The 20479-nt window shown below is 38.7% G+C and overlaps 3 protein-coding genes and 1 pseudogene across 4 annotated transcripts in view; 2 read left to right on the top strand and 2 right to left on the bottom strand.

The window, feature by feature from the left end:
* LOC144650726 (lipoxygenase homology domain-containing protein 1-like) overlaps positions 1-15220 on the bottom strand; it is a 50064-nt gene extending 34844 nt beyond the window's left edge. The window contains exons 1-8 of the mRNA XM_078510468.1: positions 14687-15220; positions 13312-13595; positions 12731-12767; positions 12195-12256; positions 11877-12059; positions 10978-11152; positions 9902-10016; positions 9335-9415 (exon numbers count right to left, since the gene is read on the bottom strand). Coding sequence (XP_078366594.1) covers positions 9335-9415; positions 9902-10016; positions 10978-11152; positions 11877-12059; positions 12195-12256; positions 12731-12767; positions 13312-13595; positions 14687-14813 — 1064 coding nt within the window. The 5' untranslated portion in view covers positions 14814-15220. The remainder of the gene's footprint in view (positions 1-9334; positions 9416-9901; positions 10017-10977; positions 11153-11876; positions 12060-12194; positions 12257-12730; positions 12768-13311; positions 13596-14686) is intronic.
* LOC144647997 (uncharacterized) lies at positions 1169-7909 on the top strand. Its single transcript, XM_078507654.1, has 14 exons — positions 1169-2506; positions 2730-2933; positions 3021-3071; positions 3404-3466; positions 3785-3868; positions 3952-4080; positions 4377-4499; positions 4597-4632; positions 4884-4952; positions 5062-5154; positions 5584-5634; positions 5751-5793; positions 5911-5957; positions 6286-7909. Exons 1-14 carry the CDS (start codon positions 1994-1996, stop codon positions 6586-6588), a joined length of 1809 nt encoding a protein of 602 aa, XP_078363780.1. The 5' UTR covers positions 1169-1993; the 3' UTR covers positions 6589-7909.
* A 177-nt stretch (positions 15221-15397) lies between the features above and the next one.
* Positions 15398-20479, top strand: part of LOC144650712 (WD repeat-containing protein 76-like) — a 30145-nt gene continuing 25063 nt past the window's right edge. For both annotated transcript variants that reach the window (XM_078510449.1, XM_078510448.1), the window contains exon 1: positions 15398-15689. In XM_078510449.1, coding sequence (XP_078366575.1) covers positions 15621-15689 — 69 coding nt within the window. In that variant the 5' untranslated portion in view covers positions 15398-15620. The remainder of the gene's footprint in view (positions 15690-20479) is intronic.
* Positions 17638-20378, bottom strand: LOC144647996 (uncharacterized; annotated as a pseudogene).

Here is a 20479-nt window from a genome sequence, read left to right as displayed (position 1 = left end):
AACCATACAGTTACCAACCATTAAACCAAGATTCAGCCTTAAGAGTGCTCGGCTTTGTCATATTCCTCCCCTTTCTGGCTCCCTCTGGCGAATAACGACCATCGCGTTCGAATTCTTTCTGTAGGCGGTAAAACCTATACGCAGAGAAACACCTTATTTCCAGCATGTCCCCTCTAGTCTGCAGCATTACTTAATCTACATCATTATAAATTTGTAACACAATTTTACATGTTAAAAAACATTTTGTACTATAATTCATGACAGCGAAAACATAAACGGAAACGGATTTAACTAAAAATACACAAAAATACACAAGCTACTGTAACTTACGTAGTTCGTGAAATACTGTGAGCAGCCAGCCAAGCTTTTCTGCATACCTCCTTCCCATTTGCCCGAAAAGTATAATGCCTTTTTCCTTAAAAATTCAAGAAACAAATTTATAAATCTTATTAATAACGACAATACAAAAATACCAGCCGAGGACATGTTTATTTAAAGTCCAACTCTAGTTAAGGCCCAGCCGGTGAGGTGTCTAGCCGGGAAAGTAAGTAGGAATAACACTCATATATCAATTTGCTCCGTTGTTTCGAGTTAAGACATTCAAAAAGAAAAAAAGAAAGCAGCGAAATTACCTTGGTGGTGATAGGCAGATAACGTAAAGAAACTCATAATGAATGATCTTTGTTCTTCTTCTGAAAGCGCGCGATAAGTTTTCCTGCACTTCAAGACATCGCCTTTATTTAAGATTTTCATTGTGCACCTCTTTTTGCAGCATTTTGTGTTGATTACTTTGTCTACTCCGACAGCAGATAATGCTTTTTCTTTCCTCGCTGAAGTACGAGCTGAAGACTGCTTTTCCTTCTGCAACGGAAAACAAGAAATTGATCATAACGACCGGTCAAAATAGGCGCGCAGGAAAGTTTGGATACGCGTGGCTCATCAAACTTGGCCGGTGACAAAGAAATAATCATGGGAGCATGTTCAAAAAAAAGGGACAAATAAAAGGCATATTCAGAAAAAAATCGGTACCTGGTTTAGAGTGCTTTTTCTTTTTCTTGAAGTGTTCACAATCGCACGCCGGGATCCCATCGTATCTTGTTCATTCTCTCTTTCATTTGCCGGAACCAGCTCTTCCACTAGGGCAGGCTCGTTTACAGGGGATTGCAACGAAAGCTGGATACATGCACACAGCAAAACCCCAAGGAACGCCATGTTACTTGTAACAATCAATTCCGATCAAACTATCGTCGTTGATACGAATGTTCGTATTTAGGTTTGAAAGGATGTCGTTGCTGCTCCGCTTTTTATAGATATTTTCCCGCCTCATTTATAATTGCATATGAAATGCGCGCCCTTTTAGCTTAACCAATGATTGGTTAAGCTAAAAGGGCGCGCATTCCATATCAAACTGTTTTGATTGAATCAAAACAGTTTGATATGGAAATAATTTTTAGGGCAAATCGATGAAGATAGATTTAATAGTGGAAAAATACCTCGAAATGTTTGAAGTGGGGCATTTCTTTAATTGGGATACAACGATGACACAGATTTAAAGAGAAATTCATATTAACTGTTTTGAAAAAAGGCTAAGAGTCGTGTGACACTTGGACCAAACGTTGCTTAAGATCACCGGAAACCTAAGTGGTTCGTACCAATAGTTATCTTCGTGACGTGAACATGCACTTGTCAGATTTTTTTCACAAAATTTGGACACGTTCTTTTGTGATCGATGTTTTTGAAGTTTATTTTCATTTCTGCTTTGTTTTTCTTTACTAAAACGCGCAAATTATGTTTGTTTCAAGACTGTCCAGAATGGACATTCTATTCTATTCATGACGCTTATGCAAGTGTTAAAAGCGTGTACGCAAAGAGTCACGGCATATATTTTCGTGCTGCTTCCGATCGGCTTGATGATAAAGTACATCGTACTTGTGAGCACGAACACGATTAAATTTAGCGAGTACTAAGATTTGACCCAAAACTTTATTCAGGCATGAATGTTCGCGAAGTACCTTATAATGAACAAAGTGGCGAAGCAGCTGAAACAATCCGCGGAAACACTAGACCAGAAATGCCTCAACATTCTACTCCAGTGGTACCGACCGATCAACCAGCGCTGCCTCAGCAGCAGCAAACTTCGATTGCGACTGCCAGATCAATCCCCCTGAACACAGTTAATCCTCCTCAGGGGTACGTAATGCCGCCAAATTCGCAGGAACAGGTCTTTCCATTCCATTATGGTGTGCCGCCATACGCGCTTATGACATTCCCGGCCCACCAGCTGCACTACTCTCCGAGCCTGAGGCAGATAGCACCGAAGCCTCAAGGGGACATAAGCCAAACGCCTGCTGGAAGGATTTCCAGCCGACCGCCGGATTTCATAGATACGGTGAAAAAAATTAGAAAGCAATTGTACGCCCGTTGCGGAATTGATGAATTGCAAGAACCACCTGAGGGAGAAGTGTATTCGAAGTGGAGGAAGTCAGTTATGGAAGAATGGAAACCAGTAAGTTTTCTACATAACTAAGACTCCTGAGATATCGTTACTTAAAACTTTGCCAATATTCATCTCAGTTAGCTGTGCGTGATACTTCGAAATGGCATAGTGTGATGTCTAAACTACCTCTGAAACATCACGACTGAACTACATCCCAGTGAAATGATTGTTGGTGTACGTTTTTACCCTCAGAAGTTATCTTGCTAATGCCCTTTGTAATTTTTTTCCGCAGCATAATATGGGTCACTACTTGATGGTTGCCAGATTGTCAAACAGATGCTTCCGACTTGTTATAGAGATTCCAGAGTGCCTGAACGTACGGGTAACTCAGAGCGATTTTATTGACTTGTACGGAAAAAGTGAGGAGCAACAGTACAAGCTACTTTGTGACTTATTAAACGGACAAACTTCGTTCCAAGATCTTAAACGACGTAGAGTGAGTTTTTATAGTTATTCACATGATAGAACTTTTGATTTGTTTTACACTGTCAAAGTGGACTAATTTGATTTAATCTTCCCATAGCGTGCAAAGGATGCTCCACAAAAAACATCTGGCGCCGGAAATACCAAAGAGGCAAGTACCGCGCTAGCAGCAGTTCGTGATATATAAAAATTACATCTGACTTTAGCTGCACATGTCTGACTCTGTGCATTGTCTCCTTGTCTGAATGAATTCGTTGACTTGTTCAACTTTTGCATGAAACTTCGTGGGATTACGATGTTTACCTACATATTAATTTGACTTTTTAGGCCACGCGCAAATTAACCGGCCGACTCACGCTCAAGGCGTCAAATACGTATTTTTCTTTCCAGCTTAAAATCAATCCACGGAATAGCGTCTAGTTAATAAAAATCTCATATTTGAATTTATTTATTATTAAGCTAACCTATTATCGTTCGCTTTAGCTGGAGGAGGAAATTGCAAGGTTAAAGAGCCAAAATATGGATCTGCGTTCAAAATTGGAGGAGGTACAAATATATAAGTTTTTGATTGTCATTACTCATTGTGTGCTGATAATTCGATTGTAAAAAGTGAGCACAACTTTCATTCATTACGAGCCATCTTATCAATTACATGCTACGCACCTATGCCAGTGCATAGGTGAATGCTGACATGCAAACCGTAACACAGGCTAAACACACATTATGCGCGTTTGTGTTTTCTGATCTTATTTCTGTTTCAATATCTTCTTTGTTCCCGTTGGGATCAGTTTACCGTATTTTGTTTTCTAACATGTTAACAGAGGCACCAACCAACTACCTGAGTTGATTTCTTTTTCTTGGCAGGCCACTGAAGAGCGAAATGAACAGAGGAGGAGAGCAGGGAATTTGCAGAGAAGATTAAATATACTTGAAAAAGAAAATGAAGAGGTAGGTTTGGCTGCAATTTTATACACACTGCTTGTTCCTGTTTGCCTAATGAAATATAGTGCTTTTACCTCTTCCTCCAACAGGAATTGGAACAGTACCGACGCGACGTCGATCTGCTTTTAGAAGAAAAACATGACCTGGGAGAGAGTTTCCTCAGCCACCAGAGTAGCTTGAGTGATACATACTCAGACACAGAGGAGCCACCAAATATGGTAATTTACACGAGTCCTTAATGAATTTCACGCACAGCACTGAAGACACGCACTACAGCCATGTGACCTCTTTTGTGCAGGGAGATGCCTTATAGTATGGCTTGTACATCACACACCTTCATTGGTAGTTGTCTCATTGTTTTATTTTATGGCAGTCATAAATGAGAATTTCTATAGACATGCGAATTAAGATAGCCAGCTTAGAAGGTAGTTTCAGTTCGTAAACAAATTTAGTTGGAAAGAATCATTCCACTTTTTAACGTATCAGTCTAATAATTACAACATCATCTCTACAGCCTTTATTCTCAGACATGGAACAGAACAATGGTTCTGAGATGGGCAGTGAGGCTGGTTTCGAGATGGGTAGTGACTCAGACTCGGAGGGCAGTGAAGACCGAATTCCTCTCGCACAAGTCAAGGTAACTATTGCCCTCCTAACCAAAAACCATAGTTAGCATAAATGGAAAAATTATTAATTGATTATTTCTTTGCTATCCCGGCAACGTTTACTTGCAGAAAAATATGTCAACTGTAACTACAAGTACACCCAAGGTGAGTGCCTTGCCTTCATGCCTTTCTCAGGTTAACCAATAGATACGTGTTTCTATATATTTTGCTATATTTAGAACATTTTAAAATCGAACACTGTCATCTTTTTAAGCTTTTTTTCAATGGATCGTGTGTTTCTGAGACTGCGGTTGAAAACAATGTTGGATAGTCTACATACTAAAGGCAATAACAATTTTGTAAATTAACAGTGGTGGCACCAAAACCTAATGCAATGCAATATTTGCCTTTTGTAGGTTAAAAACTCTGCGCGAAGAAAAGCACAAGATGACGAAACTGACTCGAGCACGTCTTCCAGTGAACTGGTAATACAGTCTCACAAGTCTTGTGAAAGCCGAACCTGCACTTGAAAAAAATTTAATTATTTAAAAAAAGGCGCGTGGAAATCTTGAATTGATTTTGTTTTTCTCAAAGAATTCTGAGACTTCTGATTCAGAAAGGAGTACACCCCAGAGACCAACTGAAACAGAAAGGCTCAGAATGGAAGCTAAAGGCATAAAAAAGAAGGTAATAATGAGGAATTAAGAAGGTGCTAATACAATAATTAATTCTTTGACCTTTTATCATCCCTAAACAAAATTAGTTTGTTCATTGGGAGTGTTTTGGATAGTCTTTACTCATATATAATATCAGTAATTTTTTAGTTTTATTTACTTTCAGTTTTAACTGCAATACAGTACGAGACCAAACAGAAATATGTAATTCACATACCGGTATGTTTCAGACGTTCATTCGTGCCGCAATAACAATACACAATGAGCAACGGCCGGCGTGTGCGGTTTCTATGCTACATACATGAATCCAAACGATGGCTGAAGCAGCTGAAGGACAAGCTATCGTGAACAAATCCATGACTGTTACAGAACAAATTAGAATGTTTGCAACGAAGTGCAGTCATAAATATTCGGACAATAACTTATTTCTATTGCTTTCCAGCTTATGAAAGACAAAACATCACGTCCGGAGGGAGAGCCGATTAGTTCAAAGGTATATTAAACTCGAAATAACTCAACCGCTTAGAGTTGACTGCTTTCTAGAATTGTTTTAAAAGCTGACAGTTTGCCGTACCAGTTTTCCCACACGCAGTTCTCTTTTTGTTGCAGTCAAATGATCCACAAACTACAGCGGCCCAAAAAAGAAAAAGAGGTAACAATGAGACTTTATAGTCTTCAATGTCATGAAATGTGTTGCAGTGTTGCGGTTCGATTTGTGTACCAACCTTGTGTGCTGTTTTTTGATCTGACTGAATTCTTATCTTTTCAGTCCCAGAAAGTAAAACTGTATTGTCACAGCCTTTCCATGACGAATGGGTAGGTACTTTTATAATAATGCTCTTTTGCTATTGGTTTCTGATGAAAAGCCACGAAATATGGAGATTCTGAGCTGGCGCGCAACCTCAATCAACATTGCAATGTTTACAATACAAAGGCACAATTGGAGTAAGTGAAAATCAGGCGCACAGTTGCCTTCTCTTTCACCCGCCCTTTTTTTATTGCTGCGTTTGGTTTGTCTATTCCTTAAAAAAATATCCTGTATCCCAAGATTTTGATCCTCAATCTGTATGTATTTTCTACTGATCATACATAAATGTAAACTACAAAAAATATCTGTCAACGTAAGGCTATTTTTCTCTTCTAGGATTATGACATCAAACAGCTAGATGTTGACGAGTGGGTGGCTGTTGCCTATGAACAAGACTTGTACTTCTTTGGAAAAATAGAAAAGAAATCTAAAAAAAAGGTGTCTGTAACGTTTTTGACAAAGGGTGATGATGGCGTATTTTACTGGCCTCAGAAGAAAGACAGAGCTCAAATAGAGCCAAAATTTATTTTTTGTCGTAACTTGGAAGTCACGAAAGACCCTTCAAAAGAATTTTACCATGTAAAAAATTTTGAGGATCTTCAAAATAAGTTTGAAGCTTTTTCGCTCAAATACTTTTGACCACTTTTAGCCTCCAGTAGAGAAACTGTCATAAAGATCCAGACATAGCCGCTACGTAAAGTTCAGGGTGCAAAGTAAAAGGAGGATACAGAGTTTCTAACACTGATGCCGATGGATAAGAAAATATACCGAAATATACAAATACACTAATAGAATTACCACATTAATATTGTCAGATTGTGTGTACACGAAATACGCTTGTGCTGAAGTTTAATAAAAGATCACGCAAATGAAGCTAGCCATTTCCTTTCGAGTTCTGTCTACACACACCAGCCCCCTTGAATATCAGTTATCTTGCTGAGCACGTGTTCCATTCAGTGACGTTCGGTGACGATCGCCGCGCCGAGGCTTTATCATGTTATGGGCTCAGAGTGTGAGCTGTCACGTAGTTCTGAGCCAAAGTCCACAACACGCAAAGAAATTCTCGAGCTGTTTCGCTTGAAATGGGCAGCAAAATCAAAGTCTCCTTGCTGTGCCTTGACAGGGCTTGTATAGGGAGCTAGATGGTAAAACACGACGAACATATTGTGAACAGATGAAAGTGGGCTTTCTTTATACTAAGGTGAGCTTATATCCCGGTTCGTTCTTATTCTTAACTACCATTTCATTGATCCTCGGAAAACATTTTGGCATGCACACTGAAATGCGCTTTGTAGTCGCCATAAAATGAATCGCGATGGAAATTTTTGAACACATTTTGGCGGTAAAAATATTCCGCACTTTGGCGCCATAATAGCGCCGTTCCATCGTAGGAGTGAATAGATAGAGTTGATCTGAGGATCGTACTTGTTTTACACTAATGACACTAAGTTGTATCTCGCTGAAATCTCACATTAAAACTTCAGAAATCAGGGTTATTGTATTGGAACCGAAGTTAGGTAGTATTTTACTCCATGAAATAAAAGCGATGTAATTTACGATTTGTTCGAAATTTTCACTCGTAGTTATTTTCCTCATATAAATATTAGACGACTTCAGGGATCCACAGTATCGATCGGTCTCGTTGATAACGCTTTATAAGCAATGGTCGGTACACGGCAGCAAAAGCACTTGGGTGTGTGAGAAATAAAATACTGTACCATTAATTTTACATCACCAAATTTTTGAATAAACATTACACACATCTATTGGCGGCTTTTACCGTAACAATACTGAAGTGAAAAAAGAATTTCCAAAGTTCAAATCAATTCCCTGGTTTTTAGTAGTAATGCAAAACATTTTTTGCAACAACCGTGTCGTTCTTTTCTCATACAAATTCGTCGCTCCGTCGTCTTCTCTTTGACTCGTTGTTGTATTACATCAGGGAGAGTTATTCGCTGTGTGTGGGTGATACCTGTCAACTTTGAAACGAAAAGCAAACAAAATGTGCTACTCGTGTCACGGTGTGGCTCGTGTTAATTTTAAAGCCATTGGTTTGCTGTTATGTAAAAAAACAGAAAGCGCGCGATGTAAAAATAGAAATAACGGCGACGTACTCTTGATCGGGGCTCTAATTGAATATCCTCTCTATTTACTTACAGAGGAAAACCTTTAAGTTACAGTGCAGTGAAACAATGTGACTAGTTTCCTAAAGTCAGTTTGGGACAAGAAAGAAGCAACTGAACGTCTGACATGACAAGTCATTGCCTGCTGGAAAGCAGTGGAATGTCAACAGTTGCCATTTGAGAACTGCTATTTCCGGCGGCGGTCTTTGGCGGTCTTTTATAACGAATTCAACTTTTTTTTGTTCGCAAACTGAAACTCTCTTTTATCATAGAGTGCTTTGACGAAACAAAGCAAATTGTATTACCAACTCACTGAAGATATTAAAACTATTTGTAATGAATTGTGTTTTTATAGCAACGAAGGTTTACAGAACATTCACATAACATTCGAGTTTTTGGTTCAGTAGCACGGGCCTTACAACAAATTCGATAAAAATTTCACTTTTTATCATCTGATCTTAATGAACGAGAAAACCATTTAAGTCTGAAACGAAATTCGAATGACGTGTGTTTTAGTTAATTCAAGGTATGTGAATGCATGTGTTCCAGTCTTTTCTTAGCAAACAGGAATTTTGGTTTTTGCTCCTAAGAACTTCATTGGCTAAAATGTCTAACATTAGCCGACGAAAACTGAGGTATTATAGCCTGTTAACTTGTTATTCAATAACAAACTTGTTATTGGATATAATGGCTTTGTTAGCAGATAACATTAGGTCAACTTTTAGCCAAAGATAAACCTGACCCTGATTGGCTCTAATACCTGATAACAGGAAATAACAGCTAACACCAATTAGTCCCAATTATAATGAACGAGTCCCAATTAAATTGAATGAGTGTTATGTATTTCACATCGTTGATTGAATTTAAAAATTTTAATCAAAAGTTCCTCAATAAATTTACAATTCCAGAATGGGTTTGAAGTAGGTCAAGCAGGGTGCGCTTGTCATCCAAGCTTGTCATCCACCTTGCAAACTGCTGGGGCTGTTTGTCTAATAATGGCAGTGTTATTTAGGTTGCTGGTATTCTTAATCACCATCTTACAGCAGATAGGACTGAAGCCTTTACAAATAGAACATCAAAAGTGCTAAACATATGCAAAAAACAATTGTTGACGAACATTGTTAATCAGTTTCTGCTCCACAGCATCAGCAGGACAGTTACACACTTACGTGTATGTACTCTGTTTATCTTGATGTACAATTTGTAAATTCAAAGTAACTTTGCACTGTATTATTAAGTGTACAATAATTTCAGTAACTCACGTCAATTTTTTTAGAGGCCCAATGTCAGTTGTCTTAATCTTGAACACATCTTTCTTTTTCCGTTCAAATGCATCATCAGTCCTGGACATTACAAAAAATAGACTGAATTACATATGTCATACAGGTAAAAGTTGGGGCTCTATTTAAAAAGTTGTAGGTGTAAATTGGTCCTTACATGTAACAAATGAATAGGAATATTGCATGGCACAGATTTATAACAAAAATAACTCTTGACTAGTTATTATCATACATTGTGTGAACCAGAAACATGTATTAAAGATATAGACATGTATTAATTAAAAGATATTTCCAAATAATTTTTTATCTTAAACTTTTGGGGTCTTGAGAATTTTATCAGACAAAAATTCCAAGATTACAAATTAACATGGGCATCTGATGGCGAATGCAGAAGAGGATGGCTGAGCTCTAGAAGATGTGGCTAATAAGAACAATAAATCAGGAAAGGGATTGTCTTGGAGTTTGGTCATGAAGGGAGGATCGATAACTTCATTCTCGAACAGGGGAGGAGGGGTCGATGATACTGTTATTCTAGAATAGAGACCACACCTGCTGATGAGCTGTGTTTTAGGAGCTTGTCCACCCTTGCCATACAAAGTAACAAACACATGAGCATCAGTTCCAGCACCTGCCTTGTCGCCAGTGTACACTTCTATCACATAAACTGTCAAATACAAATATTATAGGGCTTTTTATTAGTACATTCAAGATCAAACGGATACAGTGTATGGGTCATACATTAATACAATGTAGCTCCTCACCACCAAACCTTAGCTAATGGTGGAGGGGGACAGGGGGGCGGGAGCCTGGGAGAAAAGGGGCGGGAAGCGGGAGGAGAGAGGGCGGGAAGCGGAATTCTTAAGGTGGTGGGAACCGGGAGAAAACAAGTGAAATTTCGTAACATTTCATTATATTTTGCAATGGAATGGAACAAACTGTGAGGTGAGAAAAGCTATAGAAAGGGGCGGGAGGCGGGAGTAAAATGTACGGGAAGCGGGAGTAAAAGGTATGGGAGGCGGGAGATTCAGACCCCCCTGTCCCCCCCACTAATGGCCACCCCTCTATATGGACATCTCACTACAGCAATGGCCATGATTTCTCCTCCCAACCATGCATTCAAAAACTACCAAGTGACACACTTTACTCTGGGGTGGGTGTTAAGATAAATTTTATGGAACCAAACCACACATGCTGCCTTAGGGTGGCCATTGTATTTGCCTTTTCTCATTAACAAAATGCAATAAATAATTATTACAATCTACTGAGAATAATTATTTATACCACAAGATGTACAGGCATGCAGGTACATGTAATGGGAGATAGGGTGGCTTAGTGGAGAGTGTGCTGGACACTGGATCAAGTGGTTCATGTTCAAGCTCTGGCCGGGGTAGTTTTCATGTGTTCTTGGGCAAGACACTTTTCTCTTAAGTACAGTGCCTCTCTCCACCCAGGTGTGTTTAATGGGAACCAGCAAACATATGCTGGGAAGTAACCCTGTGAAGGACTAGCATTCCATCCAGGGGGAGGTAGAAATACTCCTTCTTGCTTAATACTAGGGCAAGCTCCAGCGGTATATGCCACTTGGCTTTACTTTACAGGTACAACGTGCTCGACACAGAACATACCAACTTTTTCAGCTTTCTTATGTACTAGTGGTTTTAAGCTGCGTCGTACTTGACAGTCGCTCTCATACAGCGAAAGCCACTGGTGGCAAGGAAATGTCCATGTTTGTTTTTTGCGAGGATTGGTCACTTGTATCTCATCAAGGAACCACCCTTGTTTGCGTTCTCGGCCATCATGCTACAAAAGAGAAGAAAATTAGACTTTATAATGCACACTGTAACACACAAAGGATTATCATAAGCGTTTTAAGAAGATGCTGAGCACACTCCAGAGCCAATGTTAGAAGTTATAATTTGGAGGTCATAATGCCACATGTCCACCACCTTCCCCCACCCCACAGTGGTCTTTCAATGCCTTCAAACTATTTAAATTGCCTGACATCTCCATTACAGTGTTACAGCCTTGTAACACAGTTAAAACCTGAGTGACCTTTAAAGGGTCACTGAACTGAAACCTGGCCACACAAAACTACTCTTTTCCTTACACACACATAATCTCAAATCCTAAGTGTACTGTACCTGTACGGTCTGGCAAGTTAAATGCAGCGGAGTGGACGGGGGGGGGGGGGGGGGTGTGTAAGGGTAAAGGTAGCTACTTTATTTATGCAGGGTGGCCCATTCAGCACAGTGGCTGGTATCCAGAGGGGCCCTACTAAATACAATTTCTAAAAATATAACATATGGGGTGGGGGTTTAGCTTTGGGATAAACTAACATCCCATCCAGGGTGAGAAAAACACTTCTTATCACTTTATGCTTCACATACAGTAATCAAAGGTACAGTACATGTAAGCTTTGACCTGGACGGGCCACTAGGCTCAATTGCAGACCAATCATTATTATTGTCCACATGGCATAACACATAGTAACTTGTACTCACTGTTACAAAAAGGAAGCACTAACCTGGATAATGAGCTGGATAAGCTCGCCAACATCTGGTCCTTTGATGTTGAAGTGCTCAGTGCTTCCTGAATGGAACTGGAAGGGAGGCAGTGTGGCAATAAAGGCTGCTGGTACTGCAGGATCCATTTGATGTGTGAGTTGTCTAGTAAATTTGCCAGTTGAGCCACGAAATTCAGCAAAAACCTAAAAGGTAAAATAAGATTATAAATACTGTATGTATAAGTACATGTACATGTAGATTGAGCTGCAGAGCTCTGTTCAGTCAATGGACATATCAGGCCTTGCAAACTGTAAGCTAATAAATACAGTCTAGTGTACCTTTGCATCTGTGCCACCATTCTTCTTGGCTCCAGTTTTCACTGTCACTTTGTATGTAACACCTGTGGGCAAAAATAAAATTAGCAAAAGGGATTGAATAATAAGATATACATGTACATGTCCAGCGGCGGTGGAAGCAACAATCCTGGTAGTTGTGGTGGTGGTAGTAGTAGTAGAAGTGAAACAATACAAAAAGATAATTTACATGTATGTTATTTCTATTAATAATTGTCACAACAAAGGTGACAAAGGCGGCTTTAGAACAAGAAAAACGTGGAAGCGTGGCATTCGAAGCTACTCCCAATGCGGGACAATTCCTGTCCTCCACCTACAGACACATTCTTTTCATTTCTTGTTTTGCATTTATTTCATTCTTCCATTTCTTGTCATTTTTTTTCCCTTCACACATCATTTTTCCTTTTCATTTCGGGCTGTGTCACACAGCTGTTTAAGTGTAGGATCGTCTCAAATTTAATATGTCACAAGATTGTATGAGACAAAAACTACAATAAAATAATTATACTATTTTAATTAACCTTTTTTCTTTGTCTTCCCACTGCTGCTCTTTCGTCCCTGAAAATAACAAAAGGCATGGAATAACGTGAATCAGTTTCAAATTTGTGTGGAATGAAATATTGAGGTACATGTAAATGTACATTAAATTTTTCTTAACAATCCTGACCCCCTTGGCTTTAAGATGCAACTTCCCAAACAAAGTACCCATTGAAATGGTGATTTCTCCAAGAATTGTAAATTGCTGGAGAGAAATCTTTTAGCCTAATAGGACAGTTTACAAGTCATGCTAGCACTGAACAGTGCCAAGTACATTTAAGACAATATGTGTCATTTGCGTGTGTCTTCCGTGCATCTCAGTCAAAATTAAACTCAACTAGCTGTTATGTTTTTTTTTTTATTATGGTTAACAAATTTTTTATAGCTTTGATTTATATATTGGTAACAGGATTTTGTGCCCTCTTATTCTGCCTGTAATCATACTTATGATTAAAAACATCAGACCCTGTTCGTGGTAGTCTGATTACAGACTGAAGTTGGACTCGGCAGGGTCTGACAAGTTTATTACCATTCTTTGTCACATGCTGGTAATTAACTATCGTACCTTTGTTCTTGACAATCCTGTCTCCCTCAAAGATGCACTTTTCCCAAACTTTCTGGCAAAGTATGGATTCAAATGAGGATCACTTAAAGAATTGTAAGTTGCTGGAGAGAAATCTTTTCCTCGCAGTGTAGTGCTCCCTCCTGTCATTGCTCTAGGAGCAAATGGTGCCTTTTGACTTGTTTTACTCTCAAATGGTGTGTGGTTAAGGCTCACATGGAACTTTCTAGCTTTTTTAGGTTCAGGCGAGTTTGGGTATCTCCAGCGAGGTTGCTGACTTGGTGGTGCTATCAACAAGAGAGATTCACTGATTGAAAAATTTTTTGCTCTCAAATAATTAACCTTTCTTTTCAAGCTCTGACCTGCTTCTCACTTGATCGCAAACACATGCCATGTAACAGATGAAAAGCTTTTTCTGGCATGTTTCAATCATTTTTCCAAGAAATGATCATTTAAACTTTTATAAAGTCTGGTAAAGGTCTGTGTAGCTTACAGCCTCTTTGAGCAAGTAGATGGCAATCAGTTAATAGAATGAAAAGCCTCGCAATCTAGTGGTAGTAACTTTATTTGTTTAACGAGGGAACACTTTACAGTCGTAGACTGGTAACCCTGTGGTCCTCACCTAAATAACTAAAATATAAATTAAAAATATCTAGCTATGAATCAGATTACATAAATTGTAAAAAAGTGGTCATAAGGTGGCCAAAGTCATGTTTTATATTGTCATTAAACACAAGAGGCATTTGACAAAAATGAGATGCTAAAAAAACACAAATTCAAGGAGAAGTGTTTTCTATATAATTTCCTCTGCTCAAGTGTTTTTACATACAGTTGTAACTGAAAAAAATTTATAAATCATGGCTTTGAATTCTGCATTAACGTCAGTAGTGGAACATGGGAAAACCCTTGCATTTTTGGTGAAAAAGTGGCATCTCAAGGGGGCTCATCATTTCTTTTTAGCATAGGGGGTAGCAACTCTAACATGAATCAGGTACGCTACCCTTCAAGAGAACGATAGAGCAAATGGCAAGAACAATGTCCTTATTAGAATTCAAAACAAAAGCAACTGCTACACTAGAGGACCAATAGAATTACAAAACAGTAACTCATGTTAATTTAATTTGAGCCTCCACCCTCTTACTTGAAGCCCCCCACTATATATTTTACTCCAGTACACGCAAAATGACTTTATTTAGCCAATACCAGAGTGCACATATAAACAATACATATAGACATGTTATATACATGGTGTACGTGAACTTGACATCATAATTTTTCCTACAACTGCTAAAAATATTTCATAGTACAGCTTAAGTACACATAAGATTATAATTAAGTTAATTATATAAATAAACAGATCGGAAGTTAGACTACTCACCCGATACAGGTCTTTGCCGATGTCCCGTTGTTGTTCGTGTATATCTTGTAGGTTCTGGTCGATTCAGGCTTGTTGACAGTAAATGTGTGTCTTGTAAAACGCCTCTCACTGCTTCTGAACTCTGCATTTTTCGTGTTACCTCAGTCAATAATTTACAAGAAGGCGTGCTGATAAAAATGTCGACTGTGTAGAATGTTTATCTTGCTAAGACATCGTAGTTTAGGGCAAATAAATCTCGTTATTTTCTTAAGAGACCATCAGTTTGAGTTAGCTGCATCCACACAAATGTATTTGACTAACAGTCACGAACTAAATCCATTCAAAACTCCAAAGCGAATCACGTTGTTAATTCCATTTGTAAGAATTCCACAAATGTCACGCTATAACTTTGTCTTGCATCTCCTTTGTGTAGAAGTTATTGTCTGTAGATGATTTTTGAAATGTTCTAGCACCAGTTTACTGTGAATTGTCGCAAAGCAGGGATTATAAAATAGAAATCATAGTTTATAAACAGTAACGTGTTGGCTTCTAAAATATTTGCATAATAACACAACAACGAACTCTGTTAGTCCGTTTCCAAAGCGAAATTAGCAACCAGGCCGCCTACGCCTCGCTATGTCGACACAAATTACCCTCACATACCACCCCTGAGTAATACGTTCATTATCCACTTAAACCGTGTCTTTAAACAATAATTTGGAACAACTAATTGCTAAAGTTGTTCTTATAGCATTTTAGAGAGTGTTTTTCGACGAAAAAAAATGAAAACTTTTCTACAAATGTTTTGATCGGCGTGGCTGCCAATGCATGACTTACCTGGGGATGGGAGAGTAAAAAACAATTCCCCAAACATTGGCGCGAAAAATCAGTTGCTCGAAAGGATGCAGATTTGTTATGCAACGAGTTGATATTCACGGCACTAGAATCGAACACCATGCCCAAGACAAGACGCGATCTCAGCTCACCGGAATCTTCAACACCGAAGAAGTTAAAAGTGGTTCTGGTAAGTGCACGTATTCAACTAACAACGAATTTGTCCTGTCCTTCGGGAAGGAATGTTGACGTTGCTGCATCGATCTTTATCAACTGCTTTATCGCTTATGGTCCTTTGAAACTGCGAGAACGAGCTTACTAAAGCTCATTGTCGATCGGTTTAGATTTACGATCACATCTGCCCGATGGAATTTCTAAATCTAACTCTCATCGACTTTCGTGCCCTTTCGTCCCTCTCATCGACTTTGAACGTGCTCAAAGTTTCATGAGAGTTGATGAGAGTTTGACGAACTCTCATTCTCGTTTGGCCCGAGTTGGTGATATTCGATGAGAGTGCAGTGTCAGCTCTCCTTAACTCTCTTCCTCGTTTGGCTTAGGGTTCGAGAGCGTACATTCTATACTCTTGGCTTTGCGTGCAACATTGCATGTAAACGTACATGTACCTGGCACAGGACGACGCCTAGGACTGATAGAAGGCGCTGCTGTAACTTTGTGCAGATCAGCATGTGAATTTTGTTCATTCACAGTAGAAAACACCAACTTTTTGCTATGATTTTACACCCCTGCCAGTCCTGTCCATACAGGAGAATGTTAACTGAATGAAATCTGTTCCAGTTGCGTGTGGCTCTCTAACATTTGAAATCTAGTGCTGTTACATAACTGTAGATATGTTTAGATTATAAATTGTGATAGTAATCAAAGTAAAGCCTTTAAACCGAACTGGCTCCGGGGGAGGGGGGGCACTCCCCTATATTTACAAACGCAGTCGAGGAGTTGAACTCGTGACTACCGATAACAACACCAGCTAGTGATCAGAACGGGACTTGAACCCGCGACCTCCTGATTACAAGTCCGGCGCTCTAATCACTCGGCCACACTGTCTCCTTTAGCCCAACAATGTGGTGGTAACCATTAATTTAATGGGTATAGAGAGCGGTGTCTGACGTTTGCAGAATGCAGAATGCTCTTCAGGCTTACCAGAGTGAAAGTAGGCTAACCAGAGTGGAAAGTCCACATTCTGCAAATGTCAGCCACTGCAGACAGGAGTGCAATGCACTAACACATGGCACCTCCCAGTCATTTATTGTGGGATTGAAGTTATTGTCTGTTAGGAAAGGTGTCAGCACTAAAGAAGTTTGTATGCTGATGTTAAAGGTTAAAAAAGTAGTACCCTTGCAAAATGAAATTCTAGCTTTTTGAGAAGATCTGGAATTTTCTAGAAATTTCTAGAAAATGACAGTTTTTATTTCAGAAACAATTCTAGCTTTCTTCCAGGTTTTGTTTTTCCAGTTTATGACAGCTTTGATTTCTGTCAGAAGCTGGAAATATCTGGAATGTGATCTTAGCCTTCCAGGCATTGTCAGAAAATGAAAGCTTTTTCCAGCTTTCATTTCTTGCAAGACTTACTGAAAAGTGCAGATGTAACTCCAAGCTCATTTACATTATAATAAGTGAAAGAAATTTCCAGCTTTTTCCAGATTTTTGTGGACTGTCTTCTCTGAAAGCTAAATTTATATCAAAAGTGCAAAAAAGTATGAAAAAAAAAAAAAATTAAAAATTTTGTCAAAAATTTTTCTAATACCTTGGGAAGTATTTCCGATACTTTTTACTTATTTTCTGAGGGTTGACAATTTGCAGCTCAAGCAAGGAATATAAAATTTTCACTCCCCTAATTATATACTGTAACTCCTCAAGCCTTTTACATGATAGGTCCTCATAAAAAAATTTATTTTTTTCCCAATAACTTTTAATTCTATACACTTAAAATTCTCTCTACAAACATTTCAATTGGCTTATTGTGGGATATGAATTCACAAAAAAAAAAATATTATAATAAAATAAATGTACCGTATTCTTAACGGATGCCAAATGTGCCCTTGCCACAAATTATCTATTCCCAGAAAGATAAAAATTTTTTCAAGTTGCAATCCACTGGCACAAAAGTACTTATTGTCTTCTCCAGTGATCCTCAACAAATGCCTTGGTTTTTCATGAATCAGAAATGGTTTATCAAAATCCAAAGAGGCGCTTAATAACGGCAAAAACAGTTTTTACATCCCTTTCACACAAAAAGTACTAACGAAGGCCATGTAGTTCCCCACACTGCCCTGTACTAGAACTGCAATCCGAATGTTTTTTCATTTTCTCATAAAGTCTGGAATAAATGAATGGCCATTAACAATAATGCGCTTGGCTTGAAGAAAAACTGGCCTATTTACACAATTTGGGCCAAGCAAAGAACATGTTTGTTTGTATATTTCATTTCCACAGTCCACTTCCTAAGAGCACCAGCTACTTGACAGTTCGCTGCTTTTTTAACATTTTGTAGGCTTCTCTCTCCAGAAAGCATTTGCTGTGCAAATGATTGTATTTTTTTGTCTGCAATTAAATGAAGTTTGATCGAGGCTGTTTTGTGCATATAGCATCCAAATAGCTACACTTGATTTCCATGCCGTGAACAAGTCGGCAAGGCTCCATTCAAATCTTCAAAAGGAAAGATGACCTGCCCACATACCTGCCTGATATAGCTCCAATTGTATATAGACTGAATACTCGCCTAAAAACTTGGTGATTCTTGTAAAGTTAAAACTTTCTGCTATCAGAAAAGGTGTATGTGTCCCCAAGCATTTAACACCCTCTACCAGCAAGCAAATGTTGAAGGTACTTTTCAGGAAATATAATAACTAGGAACTGAATAGTAAAAACTCTTTAGCTCAGATGCTTTGAAGTAAGCACGGCTAACTTCAATTCCTAGGTAGTCTCTGAAATTGGTGGCTTCATTTTTTTAATCGCTTGTCAATGGCTTTCACCTTGTGTCCAATGAACCAGGGCTTTTTAAATTTGGTTGAGGACAACAGAGGTTAAGAAATTGTTTGGTTACTCAAGTAGAACACATGCATTAGTCTGGGACTATTCAATACTCAAAAAAGCTTTGCTAACGGAGTGACATCGTAAACCTTTCACTCTTTGGCCAGTTGTAGTGCAGATATAATTTCAAACTTTCACTGTTCTCATAGGAGCAGGTGGGTCTTTGAAAGGGTAGCAACGTGTATGGCCTTTGCCTTGTTTAGTAGTAAACCCTTCTTCCTCACAAGTATCAGCCATTAATACCATTATGATGACTCATGGATAGAGATATGCTTTGGCTTGAAGTCATTACTACCTAGTGATAACATAAGTCTTGGATGACACTTGTTCGTAATGGTAAAACCCTTATACTTAAGTCGGATAAGGTCATCTGTAAATGCTTCGAAAAGTGGAAAACCTTGGCTTTCCTTTCCCTTGCCATAATCCCCACATAATCATATTTTTCTTTGCGAACCGTTCCTCTGGGGGAAGTTCATTCACAGAGAAAAACAGGCCAAATATTGACCTTGGAAGACTTGTATAATGGAATTCCATCAGTGTTGAATAGTAAAGTTAAATTATCATTTTTTGTGAGAATCCCCCATTTTCCTTCAATTTCTTATACTCAGTTCCGTCAATAATGTCCCTGATATTGGATGAAGATGGAATGTTTTTGTATTCCTGAATTTTTTTCCAAATACCATCCTTCCAAAGTCTGTTAGCTGCTGTTCAAAGAAACAGTCACAAATTAATTTCTCTCTTCTTAGTCTGATTGCTGATACCTCCACGATAACGCAATCCTGTGCATTGGTTTCCTCCATCATCTTTTGTACTACATTGATATACTCTCATCCCTTGGAAAAACTGAAAAGCATTTGCCACAATAATCATATACGTTTACAATACAATCTCCTAGAGTTTCTTTGACTTGATTAAGGGTCAAAGATTGCAGATTGGTATTTTCTGGAGCTACCAGTTTAAGGAGATCCATAAGATCAAAGAAGAGAGCCATTCAGTTTATGTTTGGCAATGTAAGCAAAATTACAATGCCAAGTTTTTCGTCTTCGCTAAAGTCCTTGAAAGGGCCATTACTGACTTGTTCGCAAGATTTATCCTGAGGTTCTTCACAGTCTGATTCATCACTGGATGAAAGTTCCGTTTCAGTAGAGCTGTAGTCAGTGGTTTCATCAGCTGTGAACATTCGGAGTCTGAAGCGTATGAATCATCAGTGAAACTTATGGGGTTGATAATTAAATTTGAATGAAGGTTATCAAAGCTATCGTTCTGATTGTTTTCCAAATATCCATCTTCCATGGAAGTTTATGTGGCCTATTTTGCCAACTTGTGTTGGCTCCGGAATTCTGCTCTTCTGTCTCTCTTAAAATTGACTGAAAGAAGCATGGAGTGGAGCTTGCTTCTTCAGATAGTAGAAGGTCCTTATCACTAACTGGGCAACTCTCAGAAATGTCCAAACTTGAACAGGGTGAAGAACAGACTTGTTCAGAAACAAAACATCCATCAGCAGAACGCTTTCTGTTTCTCCACAATGTTGTTCGTGAGTTGTAAGTTTGTTTGTTGCCCTGCTGAAGGTTTGTTTTACCATGACTTTTCTCTAAATGTGAGATAACTCTCTGCTTGGAAGAAAGCAAATTGTTGCAAACACAGCACTTCCACTTTAGTAAGCCATCAGCTGATGTAATGCAGGTAAAGTCGGGGTGATTAACATGAATAGAGTTCATGTGCTGATCAAGATTCCTCTTGGACACAAGTGTCTTTCCACAAACGTTGCACAAATTTTTCCTTGTCTCCGTTTGCACCACCTCGCAATCTTAAAACAGGTCGTGCTTCTTGTACGATAATATCGCTGCCTTGGTTTTCCTTCGCTCTTAAATTTAAGCCAGCTTCTCGTGTACAAAGCTTGTCTTTGATACGAGTAAACAATGCTTGACTGAG

Source organism: Oculina patagonica, chromosome 4 (genome assembly GCF_052425735.1).
Source record: "Oculina patagonica isolate OP01 chromosome 4, crgOcupat, whole genome shotgun sequence".
In the NCBI taxonomy this organism is placed as follows: Eukaryota; Metazoa; Cnidaria; class Anthozoa; order Scleractinia; family Oculinidae; genus Oculina; species Oculina patagonica.
This window is presented reverse-complemented; position numbering and strand designations above follow the sequence as displayed.

Coding starts and splice junctions, on each gene's coding strand:
- LOC144647997 (XM_078507654.1), top strand. CDS start 1,994: ATGAATGTTCGCGAAGTACCTTATAATGAACAAAGTGGCGAAGCAGCT. Junction 2,934..3,020: donor AAGATCTTAAACGACGTAGA/GTGAGTTTTTAT, acceptor ATCTTCCCATAG/CGTGCAAAGGATGCTCCACA. Junction 5,635..5,750: donor GAGAGCCGATTAGTTCAAAG/GTATATTAAACT, acceptor TTTTTGTTGCAG/TCAAATGATCCACAAACTAC.